The sequence below is a fragment of the Pteronotus mesoamericanus genome, unplaced genomic scaffold (genome assembly GCF_021234165.1).
Source record: "Pteronotus mesoamericanus isolate MK-2021 breed Mesoamerican mustached bat unplaced genomic scaffold, CSHL_Meso_final contig_101, whole genome shotgun sequence".
NCBI classification, from domain to species: Eukaryota; Metazoa; Chordata; class Mammalia; order Chiroptera; family Mormoopidae; genus Pteronotus; species Pteronotus mesoamericanus.
The window spans coordinates 27,032,729-27,052,943 of record NW_026555001.1 but is presented as its reverse complement, the minus strand read 5'-3'; the positions used below and the strand labels follow the sequence as shown (position 1 = coordinate 27,052,943).

The 20,215-nt window shown below is 60.4% G+C and overlaps 1 protein-coding gene across 2 annotated transcripts in view; it reads left to right on the top strand.

Annotated features, from left to right (window-relative positions):
• The first annotated feature begins 1,151 nt into the window (after positions 1 to 1,151).
• Positions 1,152 to 20,215, top strand: part of ASAP2 (ArfGAP with SH3 domain, ankyrin repeat and PH domain 2) — a 133,347-nt gene continuing 114,283 nt past the window's right edge. For both annotated transcript variants that reach the window (XM_054569846.1, XM_054569837.1), the window contains exon 1: positions 1,152 to 1,414. In XM_054569846.1, coding sequence (XP_054425821.1) covers positions 1,289 to 1,414 — 126 coding nt within the window. In that variant the 5' untranslated portion in view covers positions 1,152 to 1,288. The remainder of the gene's footprint in view (positions 1,415 to 20,215) is intronic.

Here is a 20,215-nt window from a genome sequence, read left to right as displayed (position 1 = left end):
CTTGAGAGCTGTTCCGTGAAAATCTGTACTAATTTAAACTCTTGACTGGACCCATTACGTGGGAGATTTGCCCGCTATTGTCGTGTGTTCTAACACCTGGTCCCAGCTAGGACCCTAAAACCATTTGCAAGTAACTGAAAACGACCTATGCTTATTCTAAGCTTAGGAAACTCTCCCAGGACGTTTACTACGAGTGCCACGAGCACCCTGAAGGGCTCCGAGTCAGGGGTACATGGGTTTGAACCCCTCACTGGGCCATACACCGGCTGCTCTCCAGCACTTTGTCTGCTATAGAAAACCAATGCCCACCTCTTCACCTGCCTCGTAAGGCTGTGAAGATTAGGAGAGTCTGCGTAGGGCACAGACGCCCTCGTCTATGGTCTTTTCTTGTTATTGTTACAGAACCGCAACCTGGCGGCTGGCTGCTGCCCGGTGGCGCGCAGGAGGCATGTGTCATGCGAAGTGCGCGCCCTGGGCGGAGCGCACCGGCCGGTAGGGGGCGAGCGCCTCCCGCTTTCGCCTTCGCCGGGACGGCTAGGCCCCGCGGCTCAGGGGAACCCCGAGAAAGGTTGCAACCCCCGCCGGGGTGGGTAGGGACGAGGAGGTGCGCTGTGGCTGGGCCGGGGCGAGCGCCCGAGCGCACCCTGCGCGCGCCCTCGCGGCGCGGGCATGGGGACGGGGCCTGGGACCAGCCCGCCGCCCGCCAGGCTCCGCGGGGCGCGTCGTCGAGCCCCTGCGCGCGGCGACAATGCGGCGCGCGGCGAGAGGCGAGCGGCCCGGCGGGCCGGGCGCGCGCCGCCTTCCTTCCTGCTGGCTCAGCTTCCCGGCGGCGGCGAGCGCGCGGATTGGCGGCCCGGCCCCCGGCGCCGCCCCGCCCCGCGCCCCGCCGGCCGCCGCCCCCGGCCCGGACCCGCCCCTCTTGCCGGACTAGCTCGGGGCCCGCGGCTGGGTGGCGGGCAGTTCCCGCCGGCTCTGCGCGTCTGCCTCGGGGCTCGCTCGGGAAGGCAGGCGGCGGCGGAGCGCTGGGCGCGGCGGGCAGACGGGCCGGGCCCCAGCTGCGCGGGGCTGCGCGCGCCGCCCCTGCTCCCGCCGCCGGGCCCGTGGCCGGCCCACCCGCGCCCCGCGGCGGCTCCTGCGGCGGCAGCGGCCCGCGTCCCGGCGCTTCCCTTTGTCCGCGGGCCGGGCGAGTGGCGGCGGCGGCGGCGGCGGCGTTCCAGCGGCCGGAGGGAGCCCGCGCGGCGGCTGAGGCGGCGGCTCCCCGGCGGCTGGCCGCGCGCGCGCCGCGGCGATGCCGGACCAGATCTCCGTGTCGGAATTCGTGGCCGAGACCCATGAGGACTACAAGGCGCCCACGGCCTCGAGCTTCACCACGCGCACGACGCAGTGCCGGAACACGGTGGCGGCCATCGAGGAGGTGAGGGCGCGCGCGGGCCTCCCGGGCGGGCGGCGGCGGCTCGGGCCGCAGGTAGCTCCGTGTCCTGCCCGCCTGCCTGCCCCCGCTCCGTCCCCTCCCGCATCGCGGGAAAAGTTTCTCTTCCTCCAAATCCGGACGCGGCCGCGCTCCCCGAGCTCGAGACAGAAGCCCTTTGTTCCGTGTCGGTGGCTCGGAGGACATGGCCGATGGCCACCTTCGTCCTTTTTAAGACCCTCTGCCCCCATTTCCCTCCCGGGGCCCGCGCCGGCCGGTTCCCTCGGCGCGTCCAACTTTGGCCCGAATGTCAGGGTGGGCGGTAAGCGGGGCTGGGGGCCTGGCTCGCCGGCCGTCCTCGAGCGCCCCCCCCCGCCCCCCGACTTCTTCAGAAGTGCCCCTGCCGGCAGCCTGCCCCGCGGGGCAGGTGTGAGCTCCGAGCGCCTTTGCCCGACTCTGGGTCCGTCCGGGGGAGCCGGCTGCCCGGGGAAGTGCACACCTCGGCCAGCAAGGCCCGAGGAGATCCCGCGGGGCGCCTGCCCGCGAGAGGAGTGCGGGAGAGTGAGTGGAGGGCCGTGCTCCTGGTCCAAAGGCCTCCGACAGCCGTCCCCAGTCACCTGTGTCTTACCTGTGACTCCTCACCGCCACCGTCCCCCCAGCCTGGAAAAGGCCTGGTGTTGGACAAGGTGCAAAGTCATGCCGCCCAGCGCTGGTGGCCGTGCTGAGTGGGCAGCCCCCCACGTCCTGGGGAGAGAACACCCCGGAGGGAACGAGCTCAGGTGGACAAAGCGACGGGCCGTGCGGGGAGGGCCGAGCCCGTGGGCCCAGGGCCGCAGCCGCCTGCTCTGGGCCAGCTCCGCACCCCGCTGCCCTCATTCCCCACCTGCACGAAGGGGGCCAGCCAAGCGTCCTTCCAGGGCTGCGGTGCGGGCCGGGGCGCTGTGTGCGAAGGGCTCGGCGCTGTGCGCGGCTCGTAGAAGGAAGCCGGTTCACAAGCCAGACGGGCGCCAGCAGCGAGCCGGCGATCGCGCTTCCCTTGGCCGGGCTGTCGGGTACAGCCTTAGAACGGGTGTTGCAGGCGGTTTAGGAGGCGTCTGGCTGGGGTGAGTGAGGGGTGTTTCAAGTTAAGCGATGGCATTCTCTCTCTCTCTCTCTCTTTTTTCCTCTTTGTCCCCCTCAGTTGAACAAAGCATCTGCTGTTAGGAATTGCTTGTGGATAAAAAAAATCCAGAATGTTTCTCTTCATGGACATTTCTCTGTAGACACAGTCGGGTAATAGGCTAACCCAGGATGAACAGACTCAGCATTCCGGCTGGGGTACGGGAAGCCAGGGCGCCCTCCCAGCCTCCTCTCTCTCTTTCCTTCTCCTGTTTTCCTTTTTTCTGCAGAGGGAAGCTGCCCGTCAAGCTTTTGCAGGGAGTTCTGTGAGCCCACCTCACTTAGTTCTCCTCATATCAGCAAGGCTTAAAAATAATGTCTTCAAGGGAGGCGGCTGGGAGGGCTGTAAGAAGTTTTTTTCAGAAGTGCTGGGCAAGAGAAAAATGCTCATAACGTTGGGAACACACCATTAATAATGTTAATGGAATGACAGCAGCCAAAAGGTAGCCGACTTAAGGGAAGAAAGCTCCGTATCCGAGGCCTCTGGAAAAGCTTGATTATGTTTAAAGTTCTGTTTCTTTTCCCTGCTGCAGTTTGTCAGTTAAATATTATTAACGCTGGCAGATGCTAGGCAAATAGGAATTGCTATCAAAATTGGCATACCCTTTCTCTGATTGATTTTTGTTTCCCGTATGTAATTCCAAAGCTCGTTTTGTCTGCGGTGCCGAAGCGTAGCCCAGAGCCCTCTGAGCAGATTAAAGAGAACGGACTCGGTCCTTTTACTAAACTGCAAGCTTGCTCCACGTTGCAACGAGGCAAAGCTTGAAATCACGGCAGGTCCAGCTCCCCTGAAGCAAATCCAGGATAGAAACTAGGATGAGGGTACGTGTGAGCTTGGCCTTATGAGAACCAGGTTTGAGAGTTGTTGACTTTGAGAGGACTCGCTGTCGGTTCCTGGGAATCACGCTCCTTCCAGGGCGCCCCTTGCCCGTCCCGTTACCAGCCCTTGCTCCGTGTGCGGCTTTATTAACCTGGGGTGCCCGCACTTTTGGGTTTTAAACACGCGTCAACATTTCGTACTGAAAAGAGGCATGAGAGTGGGTATTGTGACAGAAAGTTATCGATGTAACAGAAATAAAATAAATTAAAAATGTGAAAGCCCTTGGTTCTATGTTTAAAGAAATGAGTCATGGAATTAGTAAACTAATTTTAAAATGGTTAACCGTTCTGAACTTATTTCCAGTATAGGTTATATCTGCTAAAACTCATTTTACAACTGCAATGGACTTTTTTTTTTTTTTTACTGTGCGTACCTGTAGCTGGACTATTAGCAGCCACTGGGTCTCCACCATGCACTATGAACTTCACATCTGTGGTATATTCCTCATCCCTGCTTTATACACGAAGAAATTGAGGCCCAGAGAGGTTAATTTGCTCAGAGGCACAGAGCTGGTCGATTGAGGCGCTGGAGTTTGAAGTTGGCTCCATGCTGTTTTGGGAACCAGACGCCGCTTTCTGTCACTGGATAGTGCTGAATTCTCTAAATTACTCCTTTGTCAGATAGGCCTGGGCTCAAGCTCCAGTGTGTGAACTGGGGTGAGACACCTCACGTTTTCGCGCTTCCCTCGGCTTCCGCGTCTGGCTAGCAGTCCTGTCTCGCTCAGGAGGTCTCGGTGAGGGTTAAATGAGTAAATACACAGCCCAGTAACTGACAGACGACTGGGTTAATAAATGCTCACTGCCTAACAGGTTGTGGTTAGTCCGCAGAACCTGGTGAGAGAGTTGGGACCCAAGATGGGATTTGCACGAGGCTGGGCAGGAAGGTAGGGACGTGAACAGTGAAATGGTTGGGAGAGTGAAAAGCTATAGTGTATCTGTTAACTACCCCATGCTTATTTCTAACCAGTTTGTTCTCTTTAGCAGATCAGTCAGCTGTGGTTTAAATTTTTCAGTCACTTGCCCTGGGTGAAATAATTATTTTGCACAATTTTAGCGAAGCCTGGTGCTGCTCAGCGCATTACACTCTGGTTTTGGAAATAACAGAGAAAAAGAAGTAGTAGTAGTGTAAATCTGAAAAGTGAGCTTTCTTCCCTCTTTTTTGGGGAGGAGCATTATTTTTGTCTCAGTTTCTTTGAGTCTCTGGGCACTTTGAAATAGTCTCAAAATAGGGAGACACGTGGGCCTACTTAGAACTTCCATGCGAGCAGTTAAGCGCCTCCCGCGCTCCATCCGCCTGCCCTGCTTAACCTTCCTCCCGGGCCGGAGTCCTCTCCCCTGTTGTCCCCCGTCCCCTTGGAAGTCTCTGTGCTGTCACAAGTCCAGGGCCTACCCGCAGGGGTGGAACGCGCACCTGGGCCACGCGGGCCCCCAGAGGCCTTGCTCCCGCCCACCCCCAACGGTGAGAGTGGGAACCAGGCACATGGGCTTTGCAGGCACGAATGTGGCTGGGACTCGGAGCCCTTTGTGACTTGGACTCTGCCATCAGGACAGCCCCTTCTTGCCCATGCATTTCTGCCGCGTGATGCCGTGTCCGGGAATTTTTGAGTCTGTCAGGGAAGGAAAGACCCCTGCTGTGGGCCCTCCCCCCACATGGCCCCTGGGCCTCTCCTGGGACCAGTGGTGAAAGCATTCACCACCACCGCCAGTGGGGGGGCCCCAGGCGATGGGGCGGGGACGCCTGGAGGAGGCAGCGCCCTCTGGGAAAAGCCCTGCCGCGCGGAGGGGGCCAAACACCTGCAGGCAAGTCAGCTTGGTCAGGAGTTCCCAGGGCTGCGGCCCCAAGACTGGCCAGGAAGACGCCCGGGGATGGGAGCAGGATGGAAACGGCCGGGGGAGGGGCTGGGCCTCGTCACGTGGGGACGGGCGTGGTCGGGTGCCCCGGGCTGTGGTCAGCAGGGCCTTGCCCAGTGGCGTGATTGGCTTGTGAAGTCACCTAGTCACCACAGGCTTGAGTCACGAAGGTGTCTTGATAAGGTCTTCCCTGTCTGCCTCCCTGCCTGAGGTAAGCACTGGGCCGCTCCTGACGTGCTGGCTGACCGGTAGGGTGTTCCCGCCACCCACTGCTTGGGGAGGGGTGCCCGGGCCAAGGCCTGGTTCTTGCCACGCGCCCCACCTTTCTAGGCGCTGGTCCCTTTGTGGAGTGTAAACATCCCAGACTCACACTGCCTGTGCGAAGGCCTCACGCAAAAAGTTCCGCCTCTCAGCTGCCCTAACCGTGTTTCAAGGGCTCGGTAGCCATGAGTGTTGTGTTGGGCAGTGTACACTTGGAGCCTTTCTTCTCTGCAGGAAGTCCTGTTGCACAGTGCCGGTCGACGGAGGGCCCACCAACTGGGGCGCTTGTTAGAGGTGCAGGCTCCCAGACCCCACCTTGGAGCTGCGGAGTCAGAACCAGGGTTTAATAGCATTCTCAGGTGCGTCCTGTGCGTGAAGCCTGAGAAGCGCATTCTAGACTGTGAGCGTGGCCGCACACACGAATCGCAAGGGTAAACAAGAGAGGCCCAGCCCCCTCCCACCTGCCTGCTATTCTGGCTCCATTGGTTTGGGTGGGGCCTGGAGCATCGGCAGTTCGCCCCCTCCGCCCCTGCCCCCAGAATTTAGGACTTTTACTTTGTCCCAAAGTTGCTGAAGCAAAATCACGATGAAACGTTCTGCTTTCCTTTACACACAGGCACTGTGTGTAGGAAGAAGGAGTTGTGTACGTGAGAAGAAGCCATATAAATTCAGAACGTATGGATAAGGGTTCTCTCTCTCACTCCTCTCTTTGAAAGGTTTATATGCATACTCGGTTGAAACCAGTGTCAGAGCCAGCAGGGGCCCTGGCCCGGGGGCTCGGTTGCCTGAGTGGCGTCTGGTACACCCAAAGGCTGCAGGTTCGATCCCCTGTTGGGGCGCGCATGGGAGGCCGCCGATCGGTGTGTCTCCCTCTCCCTCTCGCCCCCTCCCTCTCTCACTAAGTTCAGTAAAAATATCCTCTGATGAGGATTAAAGAAAACCAAACCGACAGCATATCTCCCTCGAGCAGTTACGTGTACGGACTTCCCCGTCGACTGCAGGACTGGGTGCTGGCCTGGAATGACCTTGGGAGGCTATGCCACTGGTTGGCTGACAGAGTGAAAAACCCCAAGTCCTTTCTTTGGGCTGGGAGGGGGAAAGACGGGAGTAGAGGAAACTGTTCAAACTTGGTCTTCTCCCCTCGGGGCCTGTGGCCGCCGCCGCCGCCGCCTGCTCAGCCTCAAAGGCTCCCCGGCCTCAGCCGCCAGTGCCACCGCAGCCGCTGCCGTGACCCTGAAGCCACCTTTACCCTCAGGCCTGGTCCAGCCAGTCCAAAGCACCTCCGTTCCCATCACTTTCACCGTCTTCTGTGGCCTCCTCGGTGGCTTTGGCATCTTCCATGAAATGGCCCTGTTCGTGTCTCTTCGGTGGTCTCTGACAGGCCTTTGAAAAGAACGTTTTGGTGGGTGGCCGACCTCCTGGACCCTAGCCTGGTTGCTGTGCCCTCAATGTATTTGTCTCTCATTACAGGAATTTAAAGCTGCTTCATCATCTTCAAACGAAGCAGACCTGTAACCGCGTGCCCTGGCCACTGGCCCGTTTGGCTCTGGGCACCCTGAGCGGAGAGGCGCCCGAAGCCGGAGCCGTGGTTCCCGACTCCAAGGGCTGTTCTTCCCCCTCTGTGGTCCTGACTTTGGCCTTTCCCTCCGGCATAGCACAGGGAATGGGTCACCCCTCTTTCTCTGCTCCCTGTTTTTCTTCCCAGGTTCCCTCTGCATCAGCTTTTGCCTTAGCTCCTTATAAGCAGGCCTTTTACACGTCCAGCCTTGCTGACCAATCCGATCGCCACCGCCTCTTCAAACACTCCTTTTAATTCATCCCGAGGAACTCGATCAGACGGGTTTAGCCAAACGTGGTCTTGCACCTCGATCTTTTTCACTGTCTTTTCCCTTTTCTAGGTAAATCTCGCTGCCCAAGGCTTGTAAACCCATGAGTTCCAAGGCTTTTTCCAGGTCTCCAGCAGATTCCAAATCCACGTAGCCAGCCGCCCTGGAACGAGCATTTCCGACAGCTACAAGAGCAAGATCGTTCTTGGCAAAAGTCTCACCGAGCCAGTGACTTGCTGAACTTTGGGTTCCCAGCGGAGGGGCTGGAGTCGGTTCTGCGTCTTCCACGTGCCGTGTCTCGGCTTCAGGAACAGCTTCCTGTTTGGCCGTTTCCTTCTTTCGTCTTCCAGGTGCTTTTTGGACGGGCTCGCCCTCCTCTTCGCCGCCCCCCCACCCCGCCCACTGTCGTCACTGTCTTCCTCCTCGCCTGTGCCCATCCTGGCGTCCCTGCCGTCCTTTGCTCCCGTGGCCGGGGTGCCTCCCGTCTTGCCCGGCATGGCCGCTGCCTTGGCTGGTGTCGCCGCCGCCAGTTTCCCAACTGCCTTTGTGGCTGGCGTGGCAGCCGCAGTCTTTTTTGTTGGGGAAACCGTCCCCCGTCTTTGCCGGGGATGTGGCTGGCGGCCCCCTTGCCTTTTTTCTGAGGAATGATAGTGCCTTCTCCACTGCTTCCCCTCCTTCACCTTCTGACATTTCCTCATCTCTGCTATCTTCTTGCACCTCCTTTGGAGGGGGAGCCATTTGGGGGCGCCCCTTGATTTTCGCCAGCCTTTGCGAACCTCGCGGTGGCGGCGGCTTATGACAGCAGAGGGTACGGCCGGTCCGGGATGCAGGGGAGCCCAGGGGAGCCCAGAGGAGCCCAGAGAAACAAAAGGACTCGATGGCGGCCCCTGGTCCCGGAGGCGCCGGCATTCCTTAAAGCCGCTTCCGCACGCGGAGCGGGCGATCGCCGCAGTCCACAGATAACCCAGTGAGGCAGAGTCAGGTTGCGGTGGGCACGTGGGAGAAATGTCAGGCAGGAAAGGGAATGGACAGTGACTTGGGCGGGCGGGGAACCGGCATGAGGAAAGGGCCTCTCTGAAGAGGCAACAGGAGAATGGAGTCCGGCATGGAAGGAGGGAGCCGGCCAGGGGAGAGCGGGGATCCAGGGACCTCACGTGACAAGGCTCTGAGACCTGAACCGACTGGGGCGTTTGGGGACACAGGGACGGCCATTGTTCCCGGGCAAGGCCCGAGGGGCAAGCAGGGCCCTATCCCGTGAGGCCTTGCCCTGGGGCGGCTGGATTTTGCCCTGATGGGACAGGAAGCTGTTGCAGGCTTGACGGGGAACACGGTGATCCGGTTGACATCTTACAACGTCCCAGCGGTGGTCCCAGGGAGAAGGGACCCGCCGGGCACGGGAGTTTTCAGGGGGACCCGGTAGCCCACGCTGTTGCCCGGGAGGCTGCCCGTTGGAGATGGCGATGCCGTTGTCCTGTGAGCCTGGCTGAGGCGTCGTCTTGCTGGTCACTGCTGGGTTTTCCCTCTTTGCTGTCTGGCACTTACTGGGCGCTTGCTGTGTGCCAGGCAGGCGTCGCATTCATTACAGTTATTGACGATTAACTTGTTTCATGACTATGAAAACACTGTGAGGCCCGCAGAACCTCTGCTGCCCGACCGAGGCCCCAGAGCGGGGAAGCGGTGGGGGCGGGACGCGGGCACAAGCACGGGGACCGGAGGGCTCTCCATTGCGGCCTGCCCCCCGCGGGCTGGGCTGCAGCGGCCCCGTGCTGACGGCTCTTCCGCCTTCGCTCCAGCACGTCGTCGCAGCTATGGCCTTGCTGGAGTGGATCCTTCTGGAAAATCTCGCTGCTGCGCTGTTTCCTCTCCATACCCCTGTCCTGGCCGCGGCAGCAGGGGTTCCTGCTCCGTCGTCCCCGTGCTGCTGAGAGGCCCAGCCCCGCGGAGCCGGTGCCCCCGCAACCCGCCCCCGGCAACGGCTCACGCCCGGCAGGAGGCCTGCCCTACTCACAGGACTGTCTGTGATGTCATTGCTCAGTGCTGGAGATGGCTCTGTCACTAGGCTTCCGTTTGCCGATGCCGCCCGCCTGGCAGGTGGCAGCTGAAGGCAATTCCGTCTGAGGACGCATCCCCTCCTCCTTGAGGCTCCAGCCAGCATCGTGCGGCCTCTTCCCCAGCTTCCCGGAAAGAGTCACGTGCTTATTGTAGTGTTGGTTGGTTGGTTGGTTTTCCTTGACCACGCACCACAGTGGCGGACGTCTCTCTGAGCCTTAGCTTTCTGTTCAAGGCTGTGCTGTGCTTTGAACAGCTCCCTGGGTTCTCTCAGCGACCCTGAGGGGGTCCTGAGGCTGCCTCTGCCATCTTGGCTGCAGAAGCCGAGGCCCAGGCAGGTTCCCGGCGGCGGGGCCTCGCTGCCTGTGACTGGCAGCCGCCTGAGATTAGCCGCCTCCTCACGGTGCTCCTGGGGGTCCTTTAATGTGCCACCTGACGTCGGCTGGCCTTTCACTGCCTGTGAACATTCCTCTTCAGGAGTCTCTGTGGGTCTCTTCAGTGCAGACCAGTCCCCCCTATTGCTGAGGCTGGTGGCCCAGGCCCCATCCTCAGACACGGACTCCTGGGGAGGTATTTAGCGTCGTGGGAGCTTATTAAGTGACTGTCTGCCTTGAAGTAAGTTAAAAGGACAGAGGACCCCGGGGCCAGGTCGGCAGTGATGAGACCCACACAGCAGTCCCTGCGTCCGTGAGGCTGGACCACGGCCGCGGGCCTGGGCAGGCGTGGCTCCAGGAGCCAGCGCCCCTGCCGCAGGGAACTTGGGGAGCACATCTTCCAACGCTGCGGACACTGGATCCCTGAACCCCTAGGAAAAGCTCTTGGAGCCTTAATATAAGAAAATCAGTATTCAGTTCAAGGTCAACAGTCCAAATTATTTAACGACCACAGAGCCCTGTGAGAGGAAGAGAGAGTAGTGAGTGCTGGCCTCTGATCGCCCTTCCCTGTCCCTAGACGGCTCTTGGTCCTCGGGCAGGTGACCTCGGGGGCTGCGGTGAACTGTGAGGCGTCCCAGCCCCAGACGGTGTGTCTTGTCTTTGCTCAAGCGGCTCCTTGACTTTCTCTCTTTTCTGGGCTGTTCCTATTCACGCTTTTAAAGAGGTTGGAGGGGAACACACTCTTTACCACCTTCAGTCCCCTCTTTGCAGAGCCCCGTCCCCAGTGGCACCGGAGCCACGTGCTCCGGGGCTCCCCTGGGTGTGTTGCGCGGTGAGCTGGGGGAGGCACGCTGTTTGCCCCTTGTCACCGGGAAGCAGCTTTCCGGGTCTTGGCTGCCTACCTTGGCTTCGATTGCACCTTTGTTGTGCTTGGCCCCTCTGGTGAGAACCAGGCAGTGTTATGGTCACAGGGCTCTGTGGTCTATAATAGACCCTGTTAGAATAGAGCCTATTTTAGTTTTAACTGGGCCTCCACCTTGCTCTAGGGCCTTGGGCGAGTCCCCTCCCTGCATGTCTGGTCTCTAAAGTGAGGGGGTTAGACTAGCTCGTCTCTGGCCACCCCTCCCCCGACCTGGAAATCCCGTGGTTCTTTGTATCCCAAACATTGTGGCTGTAAAGGCTCCACAGTAAACGGCGGGGCTAAGAGTCCCCACTCAATGGCTAGTTTGTAGTCTGGAAAGCAAAGTGTAGCTCTGAATTGTATCTGCAAGTCGATTAGAAAAAACAGAAGACAAAAAACCTTCCTCCTATGGCTTCCTGAGGCACTTATTTTTTGTTGTCTTTGCTTTAAAAAAAAAAGAGAGATACAATTTACATACCATAAAATCCTTAGGATTACATACAAGACCATTTTATCTACAGTTTTCTTTCTTCCCTAACACTCTGGGTGCCTTCTGTGTCTTTCTGTTGCCTAGTGCGGGGTCCGTCCTTGATCATCTGGAAACGCCCCGTGCGCTGCACAGACTGGGGTTCAACGACTGGGTTGAATGATGGGCTTTGGAGTTAAGAAAACGGTTTGTATGCACAGCCGAAATCCCTCGTATTTAATTTGTTTTGCTCCTCCTCATTGGGTCTCTGCGTACGCTGAGCAAACTGGAAGATGTGCCAGCCTGGTCATTCGCTGCCAAGGAAGTTAGCAGCTGTCACTCGCGTTGGGAAGCCAGTCTCAGAACCCGCCTCGCACGGCTGGGCGCCTGGCGACACCCGGGAGGTGTGCAGACCAGCGGCCGGGCCTGTCGCTTGGCCCAGGAGACTCTGGACGGCCATTGTGTTTGCTGGCTGGCGTGGCTTCGTGGTCGCTTCTTTCCAGAAGTGCCATCCCGATTTACCCACCACGGAGACCACGCACTTCTTGACGGAAGGTCACGACTGGCCTCCCTGGCTGTCGTCTGCCCTTGCACATCCTCCTGTTTGTTTTTCTTTTGTGGCAGCTGGGAACCAGGTGCGTTCGCTCCTGCAGCTGCGGGGCAGCCAGAACAGGCGCCTCCGTTGGCCGTGGCCGTGGCTTGCTGAGTCACGGGCGTTTGATTTGGATAAGGCACTGCCACCAGCGGGGAGGGCGCACGGTGAAATCCCGAGGTCAGCATGGTGGCTCCGCACCTTCCCCCACCTTCCCCCACCTTCCCCCACCTTCCCCCACCTTCCCCCACCTTCCCCCACCTTCCCCCACCTTCCCCCTTCCCTCCGCCGGCTGCCGTTTCCACCTCTTCCTTGGGGAGTAAGCCGCTCCTGCTGCAGTACCGAGGTGTTCACGGGACCACGTTCCCGCCTCCCTCCTCCTCCCGACCTGCCTCCCAGGCCTCAGGGCGCTGTGCTTCCCCTTGAGGAGGAGCAGGTCTCAGAGGGGGCTGCAGGGAGGGACCGTTTGTTCGGGAGCCCAGGCCAGGCCTGCCGTTCTGCGTCCCTCGTCTGGCCGGAGCTGCAGCTCCAGTTATGACAGTAACGACGGCCTCTTTTGCAGCCACACGGCCTTCCCCAGTTTTCCAGAACTGGCTTCACTGCCTGTCTGTTAAAAATGATTTATTATCTTCTGAAGCTGCGCTAGAAGGAGCTTAATTTTTGAAGTGCTGTTTCCTTTATGGGCAGAGCAAACTAAAGGAGGTGCGATCGATCGATCGTACGGCAGAAAGGCTCCAGTGGCGGCTAATAGGGAGTCCCTCGGGGCCCCGGGTTGTTTGCTCTTTTAATTTGTGGGTCTCCTGCAACCCGCTAGGCCTCTGTGTGCGAAGCTGCCGGCCGAGAGCTCCCGTGCCAGGGAGGCCTTGTTCCTGCCCCTCACGCCTGAGCGCTGCGGGGTTCTGACACCTTCCCCGATCTGGGGCTTGAATTAGGGGATAACAATGTCCACAAATGAGCGTTTCATAAATTTGTTATTGTTTCCCAAACAATAAAAGTACTGCCAGGTTGAATAAGTAGAGCCAGCGGAGCCTGGACGGAGACAAACAAGACGGGACGTAAGAGGAAAGCAGCGCCCGTGAAGCCTGGTTTGGTTCCCTGTGGCGTCAGGTCCTCCTCAGGGTCCTAGGAAAGGCCACGCCAGGACGTGGCAGCAGCGGAGACGCGGTGCCAGGCTGCGCCGGCGAGGGAGGAGGGGAGGAGGGGAGGAGGGGACTCCAGGCCGCCCCCCGCCCAGGGTCGCACGCAGCCACAGCGGAGCGAGAGTCCTGATGTCTGGGTTGACCCTGAAGCAGGGGCGGGGGGTGCCCCTGTGCCCCTTGCTCTGCTGGGCAGAGCAGTTCCCGTGGAAACAGGTCTGAGTTCTCCTGCGGGATTCCCATCGGCTTTCGTTCACTGGGAAGTGAATTTATGCGGGATGCCTCCCCTCCCCAAGTCCCTCAGGGTGGCGTTGGGGCCGTGACAGGAGCTTCTGTTCCTAGAACACACAGAGAGTGGTGCAAGGACAGCGCGGGTCCCCAGGCTGCTGTCACGGAGTGTGGGGACAGGCAGAATTAGCCAAGTGGGCAGTTCGGGCACTTCCTTGTCGGAGGTAAGCAGCTTCAAAATTCAGCCTCCTGTTTGCGGTTGTTTTCCTGGGGGACCCCTGCCCCCTGAGCCCAGACTGCGAGCGCCCTGCGCTGTGATCGTGCCTGGGGAGGGCGGGCGGTGCTCCGTCCTGAGCCCCCAGAGCCCAGCACGTGGCTCTCAGAGGATGACGATGGTCCAGGCTGTCTCCTCCACTCCGCGGAGTCCTGCCGTCCCCTCCTCAGGGCTTGCTGCGTAGGTAGAAATGAACGTGTTTGATTTGCAAAACCAAGGCTGTCGCGTCACCCTTTGAAATGCTCAGAGGAACAGGAAGATCTTTTCTCAGGCCTAAAGCATCTCCACTGAAATATTTCTTCATTGCAAACATATTAATCATGTCTTCTCTCCTGTCACGCCTTCCCGAACATACCCGGTCCATCAGGACTTCTTTCTTCTGTGATTCCTTAAAGCAATTAGTCTCTGACTTTGTTCATCTCTTTTCAATCCATCTCTCCATTGAGCCTTCAGTCCATGAGTCGATGGATCAATTCATCTATCCGTCCATCCGCCCGTCTATCCATCCATCACCGGGGCAGACCTGGGATGTCTGCCGCGCCCTTCAGTCCTTCATCGTGGGGCGCTCGCGGGCTGAAGGGAGGGACCTGGCCTTGCGCCCCGGTGCCTGCGGCGCCCAGCACGCAGCCCCTCCCCCAGGGTAGTTCAGAGAGGAGTCTCTCTGGAGGCCGGGCCAGCCCGGCAGACCTGCTTCCCGCGTTTGTGTCCTTGCTTCCTCGCGCTGCGCTGTGCGCTCCTGAGAGCAGGGGCTCTTTTTTTAAGAAATAATAAGGTATTGTTTTTATTAACACTTGACAATTTCCCAAACACGGTGGGGGTGGGGGGGGTGGGGGGGCCAGAGGCTCACTCACAGCCCAGGAGGCAGGCTCCTGGAGGTGCGATGGCTCCATGGCCACCGGAGACGTGGACCGGGGTCTTACAGCTCTCATCAGTGACTAAGCTGTCACCAGAGCCGGCTGAGTATCTGGGAGCCGCTCAGTAGTCCCTTTACTGAGTTTTAAAAACGGTGCGGGTGTGATGTTTGAGCACACGTGCGTGTGCAGAGATTGTGTGCCCAGGAACTGTGTGCAATGGCTTTGTGGTGAAAGATGCTTAAAGTGTTGTACGTGCCTTATTATGTTACTGTCTTTAGAAATGGCTGGAGAGGGCAGACAATTTAGAAATCTGCCCATTACCCTAGAAGAGAGCTACTAGTTCCCGTTGCTGTTAATGCTGGTGGCATTAGCTGTTCCGGGAAGAGGTACTGTTTATGCATAATAACCAGATAGCAGCAGCGAGCCTGGCGAGGAAGGCCCGGGTGTCGTCATGAACGCTGGCGTCATTGTAATTTACATGCAGTGGGGACCTCTTAGATCTCAGGCTTTTAGAGCTCCTGAATCCCAATGTGAGGAGGAACTCCTGTCGCATCCGTGATGGGAGATGCGTGGTGGTAACATAACCTTGGAGACGCCGTCAGTCTTGAATTATTTATCGCTGGAATGAAGTGTCCTTTGGAGAGCGTTGTATCTTCCTTCAGTATAAAAATATGTCTGTCTCACCTGTCATAGCGCGTATTCTAGCTACTCTGCCTGTTTCCCTTTACCTCCCGCCCACATTCTCGGTTAGCCTTGCAGGGCAGACAAGGGGGTTTTCGGGGGCAGCTGAGTGGCACCCAGGCTTTGAGCCTCTCGTCACACGCCCCATGTTTCCAGGGGCCTCGTCCCTTCTGGTTGCTGTGTTTTGGTGTGTGACTTCAGGTCTCCTCTTTGAGGAAAGGCGACCGGGCGGCTGCGGGGGAAGCCGAGCCTTGCAGGGGTGGGGGGGGGGGCATGGGTCTGTGTCAGGCCAGACAGAGCACGCCCTGCCCTTCCTCCTGAGCGGCGCGCATCTGTGATCGACGAAGGAGCGGCCTCTTGCCATCTGGTTGTCGCCTAGACAGGCAAAAATATGAGGGGCCATGTGACCATGGACTTTCTCAGAACCCCAAGGGACTGCAGAACGCGTGTGAGCGTGTGTGCGCGCACCGGCGCGCCCCAATGCAGACGGTGTCTCCTGACGCCCGATACACGTAGCTGTGCGCTGCTTTGCTGGGAGGACCGCACGCACCGCCTAGAGTGCCGCGTAATGGGACGCGAGTGCTGCTGTCACAGCCGTGAGGGGTGTCGACGGTCCTGTGTCCTGCCACATTTCTGCGCTGTTTCCAGCAGCTCCAGCGGCAGAGGCAGAAGGTTCTGTGTTCTCCACAGTGATGCTGCCCGCTCCCTGCCGACGCCCCGGCCTGTCTCCCCCTGGCGTGGGGACGCCCGACGGAGGGCGGGTGGGACGTGGACAGTCGAGACAGCGGGTGACCGGCAGGAAGAGGACTTCTCGTGCAGGCCATGGGCATGAGCACCCTGGGAGGAAAGTCCTCGTTGCCATTTCAAAGTTGCACCCCTCTCTTCCCCTTGGGCCGTTACACCTCAGGGTCAGGGGTGAGGAGCCCAGGCAGGTTCCAGCTGGCCTGGTCTCATGGGCAGAGAGGTGGGTGGGGGTTGGCAGCACGTAGTGGCGGGGACGCCACTCGACCTTGACCGTGCTCCATGCTGTGCTTGGCCCGTTGCTCTGGGAACATGGGCCGGGCTTCGCTCGGGGGCCACACAGCAGGGGCGAGCGTCAGCCCCACCTGCGTTGTCCCTCGGGCCACCAGGTGATTAAGCACCTGCAGACTGTGTCTCGAGCCTTCTCTGAGCTGGGCCCTGGGGGCGGCTGTGAAGGAGGGAGGAGACGTGACTGCACTGGGGGCGGGGGAGGGGGGGACACCAGCCTGCTGGGCGGGCCCGGCTCCGGGCAGGAGATGGGCAGGAGAGGGCCGTGGGGCTGGCGTGCTTCCGGCAGGAGCCGGGGCCCTAGCTGCACCTGGAAGGGCAAGCCAGGCCCGGGCACGGACGACAGCGTCCGGAAGGGGACAAAGTGAGCTTGGGGGAGGGGGAGGCACGGTGCTTGGAGGAGGCTGAGCCAGCGTGGGCTGCGGGGGGCTGGCCCCACCTCCCGCCAGACGGGGCAGAGGCCGTGCTGGGCTCTGCCGCTGAGTGTGGCATTGGAGGGCCCCGTCTTGCCCTGAGGCAGGTGCCCGCCGAGAGCAGCTCCGCGATGGCCGCGAGGAGAGGAGACGGCGGCGCCTGCTTGTCCTGCGGCGCCCCTTTGAGGTCCTCCCGCTCTGCTCAGGAGCTGGGCTGTTGATGACTGTGAACAGAGCCCCGATTTCTAGTTCACAGTCACAGTGTAAACAGATGCGTAAACAAACAATTACAATGTGGTTTGATAAACACGGGGCGATGCGGAGGCGGTTGCTATGGCAACGCCCAGTCACTCAGCAGCCTGTGGGAGCGAGCACGCTCGCTGGCCAGGGTCTCGTGGACAACCGGGGGACGCGACGCGGCCCCCAGGAGCCCGCCGCTGGGCAGGACTCCGCCCGCCGCTGTGGGCCGAGTCCAGGGCCGGGGACCAGCTGCTGCACGGGCTCTCCCGAGGGCGGTCCTGCGAGCAGATTGCGAGGCGCTGCCCCCGGGGGGGGTCGCGAAGGGAGGGCAGAGGGGTGGCAGCGACACCCCACGTAGTCCCTGCAGCTCTTGGGCTGCTTGGTGAGGAGGACGCCCAGCTTCCGCCCAGCTGGGAGCCAGGGCAGGTGTGGGGGAAGCAGGGGACGCTATCTCCCCTTGAGGGAAGGTTCTCAGGAAACCGGCTGTGTTTTCTCATCACCGGAAAAGCCTTCCCGCTGGACGGGACCAGGTGTGCGACCGTTCTGTCGTGAAGGCGGCCGCAAAGGCCAGGAGCGGGGCCTGGGAGCGGCCGTGGGGGCGGGGGGCCCGGGGCGTGTCCACGGGGTCAGGACGGCCCTCTCCTAGCCTCCGACGGCACGGAGACAGGCCGTTCCCCGGGGAATCACTGCCCAGGCCGGGGCTGCTCTGCGGTTACTGTCGGCCACTTTCCCTGCACCAACCACTTCCTTCCTCCTTCTTCTCTCGGCCTCCTGGGCAAGAGGGTTTCTTCCTCCCCGCCCCGGCAGGACAGGTGGGTGGGCATTTCTCCCTGTCTAGAGGGCTCTGGTGGGTTCTGCGCCTCCCGCCCTCTGGTCTGGGCGGGTCCCCTGCAGGGAGCGGGGGACAGTCTCCCTGGGACCCCTTGCTGGGCTCCCAGGCTCCCTGTGTTCCTCTCCCTAACCGAGCTCTGAGAGCGTGCCCGGGGCTCACGTGAAGTCAGGTCTAAGTTTGGTCCCAGTTGCAGAGGGCATCGCCTGCGGCCGGCGTAGCCTGGGTTTTACACGGACTCGGGTTTCAGTCAAGAGTCAGGCCGGCCGCCTGCCTAGCAAACGGCGGTGAGCAGGGGTTATTGGTATCACAAACCCACCTCCTTCTGGAAGCCCAGGCTCTGCCTTGTACCTGTTTAGATAACCTGGGTGTCTGCCTGGCATGTGTCCCGAGAGCACCTGTCCCCACTACCCACCCCTGCTCTGCTCTTGTCGTCTCCCGCCTGCCTGCCTGAGGCCTGCGTTCCCGCGCGTAGGTGCCCGTGGAGCCGCAGGCTGGCCGTTGGGTGTCCCCGGCGTGTGCCTCCCACGTCCCCAGCCTGGCTCTGCTGACTGGCCTTGTGCTGTGTGTCGCCTTTGCAGACTTCCCCACTTGAACGCCTCACTGGGCACCTCTGGGCAAGGGAAGGGCCGGCTTTAGGTCCCCTTCCTGCGGCCCTGTCCTCTCCCGCTGCAGACGGGAGGCAAGGATGCTGCGCCCCGCCCTGCCTGAGCCGCCCGCCCGCGGGCCCGTCTGCGCTCAGGAAGTGGTGCCTGTGAGTCACCGAGGCTTCGGCTGAGGGGCCGGCCCTCTGCTCTCCCTTGCTCTGACGCCTGCTCCCCACTGTCACTGCCACGCTCCCACCCCATCGTTCACCAGCTGGGTTATCCCGCAGCCTCTGCACCTGCTGCGATCCGACCGCCTGGCCTAAAATAAAGGTTCGGCCTCTGACTTCGGCGCTGGGAACTCATCTGTGTCCGCCCGCACCGGTGAGCCGCCGACCCGACGCGGCCCGCAGCCCTCGGCGGGCCGGCCGCCTCCTGCCCCTGCAGCCCGTCTCCTGCCCTCCCCCCGAGCCCTGGCCACTCTTGACATGTCACGCCGCCCCACGTCCCCGCCCGTTCCCGTGCCCGTTCCTCTGCGGGAGGGCCGCTCGTCCGGGCTCCGCGTCTTCTCTGACGTTCACCAGGAGCATCCCACCGCGGTCGCGATGGGCCCCGCTCTGGCTTTTTCAGCGCCCCACAGGGAGCCCTCTCAGGGCAGCCGCCCGCCTGTGTGTCAGGCTGTGACCTTCCGGAGGGACCCTTCACTGCTGGTGTCCTGTTGACATCATCTGCGTTTGTCTTAGGGCGGAGGCCCTCGGACGAGGCGCTGTGCGTTGACCTCTGTCACCGAAGCGCCCTGCCCTGCCCTGCCCTGGCCACACCGCCCCCTCGCTGTGCCGTGGGCACATCAGGTCCTTCAGAACCTTGGCCTGGCCGACCTTTCCGTCCCGGACCGCCGTCTCTCCTCCCAGGTTGTCTGCACGGCCCCCTCGGTGACCTCTTCCAAACAGCACCTTCTCAGGAGGCTGCTCTGGTCGCTGCTTAAACCCGCTCCCGACTCCCCTTTCCCCGCAGTGCGGATCAGCTCCGCGCCTAGACCTGACTTGGCTTGTCAGGGGTTATGGTCTACCTCCCTGCCCCCGCGCTGGATCATACACATGCTTCTCAGGGCAGGGATTTTTGACTCTTAGGTAAGGGGGCACCCAGCCCCCAGAACTGTGCCCGGCACCTGGCACGCGCACCATACGTGTTTGCTGAGTGACTGGGAATGGCCGGCAGGCACAACTGAGGCTGCTGCTGCCGGGAGAGCGGGTGTGACTGGTTTAGGGAAACTTTGTTTCTCTGGCCCTAGGAAGGGACTTGATTCTTAGAAGTTGAATGAGTGAGCGTGGGCCCTTCAGAAAGTAGGAGGAGCCTTGAATGGCCCCTTGGGTGGGAGGCGCACTGTGACCCTGTGGGGAGGGGACTCCAAGGTCCCCCAGAGGCCCCGTTGCGGTCTCGCCCCGGATCCACCCCCAGCAGGGCTCCAAGGTGTACCTGTGTATTTCCAATTACTGCTTATTAGGAGTGCAGGCTGCCAATCTGTGCTGCTTGGTGTTTTGTTTTTGTTTTAAACTCGGTGGGACCAAAGTAGTTTCGCAGTAGAGATTCAGAGGCTTTGAAACTCTCTGAGTCATGCAATTATCGGCTAAGAGGGCTGGGAGGTTAACCCCCCAGGGCTGCTTTTGTGATAGCGATCATGTCCCTGTGACAATTATAATGAAGGCTGGTATTATGCTGGGACTTTGAAGAGTCTATCAGATAGTCCGGGGACTGAGAAGCCGGGCTGCCACCTGCCCTGCCACCCTGTCTCCGGGTTTGTATCGTGGTGTCGTCTCGTGGGAGTTTGTTTACCAGTTAACGTTAAGGCCTCTGAAATAGGCATCCTCAGAATGGATACCTGGATCCCAGAGGGAACTCGGTGAGAGACTTTTATGCTTTTTCTTTCCTTTGCAGGCCCTGGTAGTTCTTTGGTGTTTATAATCGCTTTTCAGAAACAGGCTTTGATAAGTTCTTCAGATTTCAGTCTTTTAGTAACACTTCTAAAATTTGTGCGGTAGCCCAGGGCCAGCAGGCTTGTTGGGAGCGCAGAGGCGGGTGAGGAACAGTCCTTTCCTGGGAGGGCGGTGTGTTCCGCCTCGGTCCACGCGACGAGCCGAGCACCTGCTTGGCAAACAGTTGGCTCTGGACTCAAATACTGATT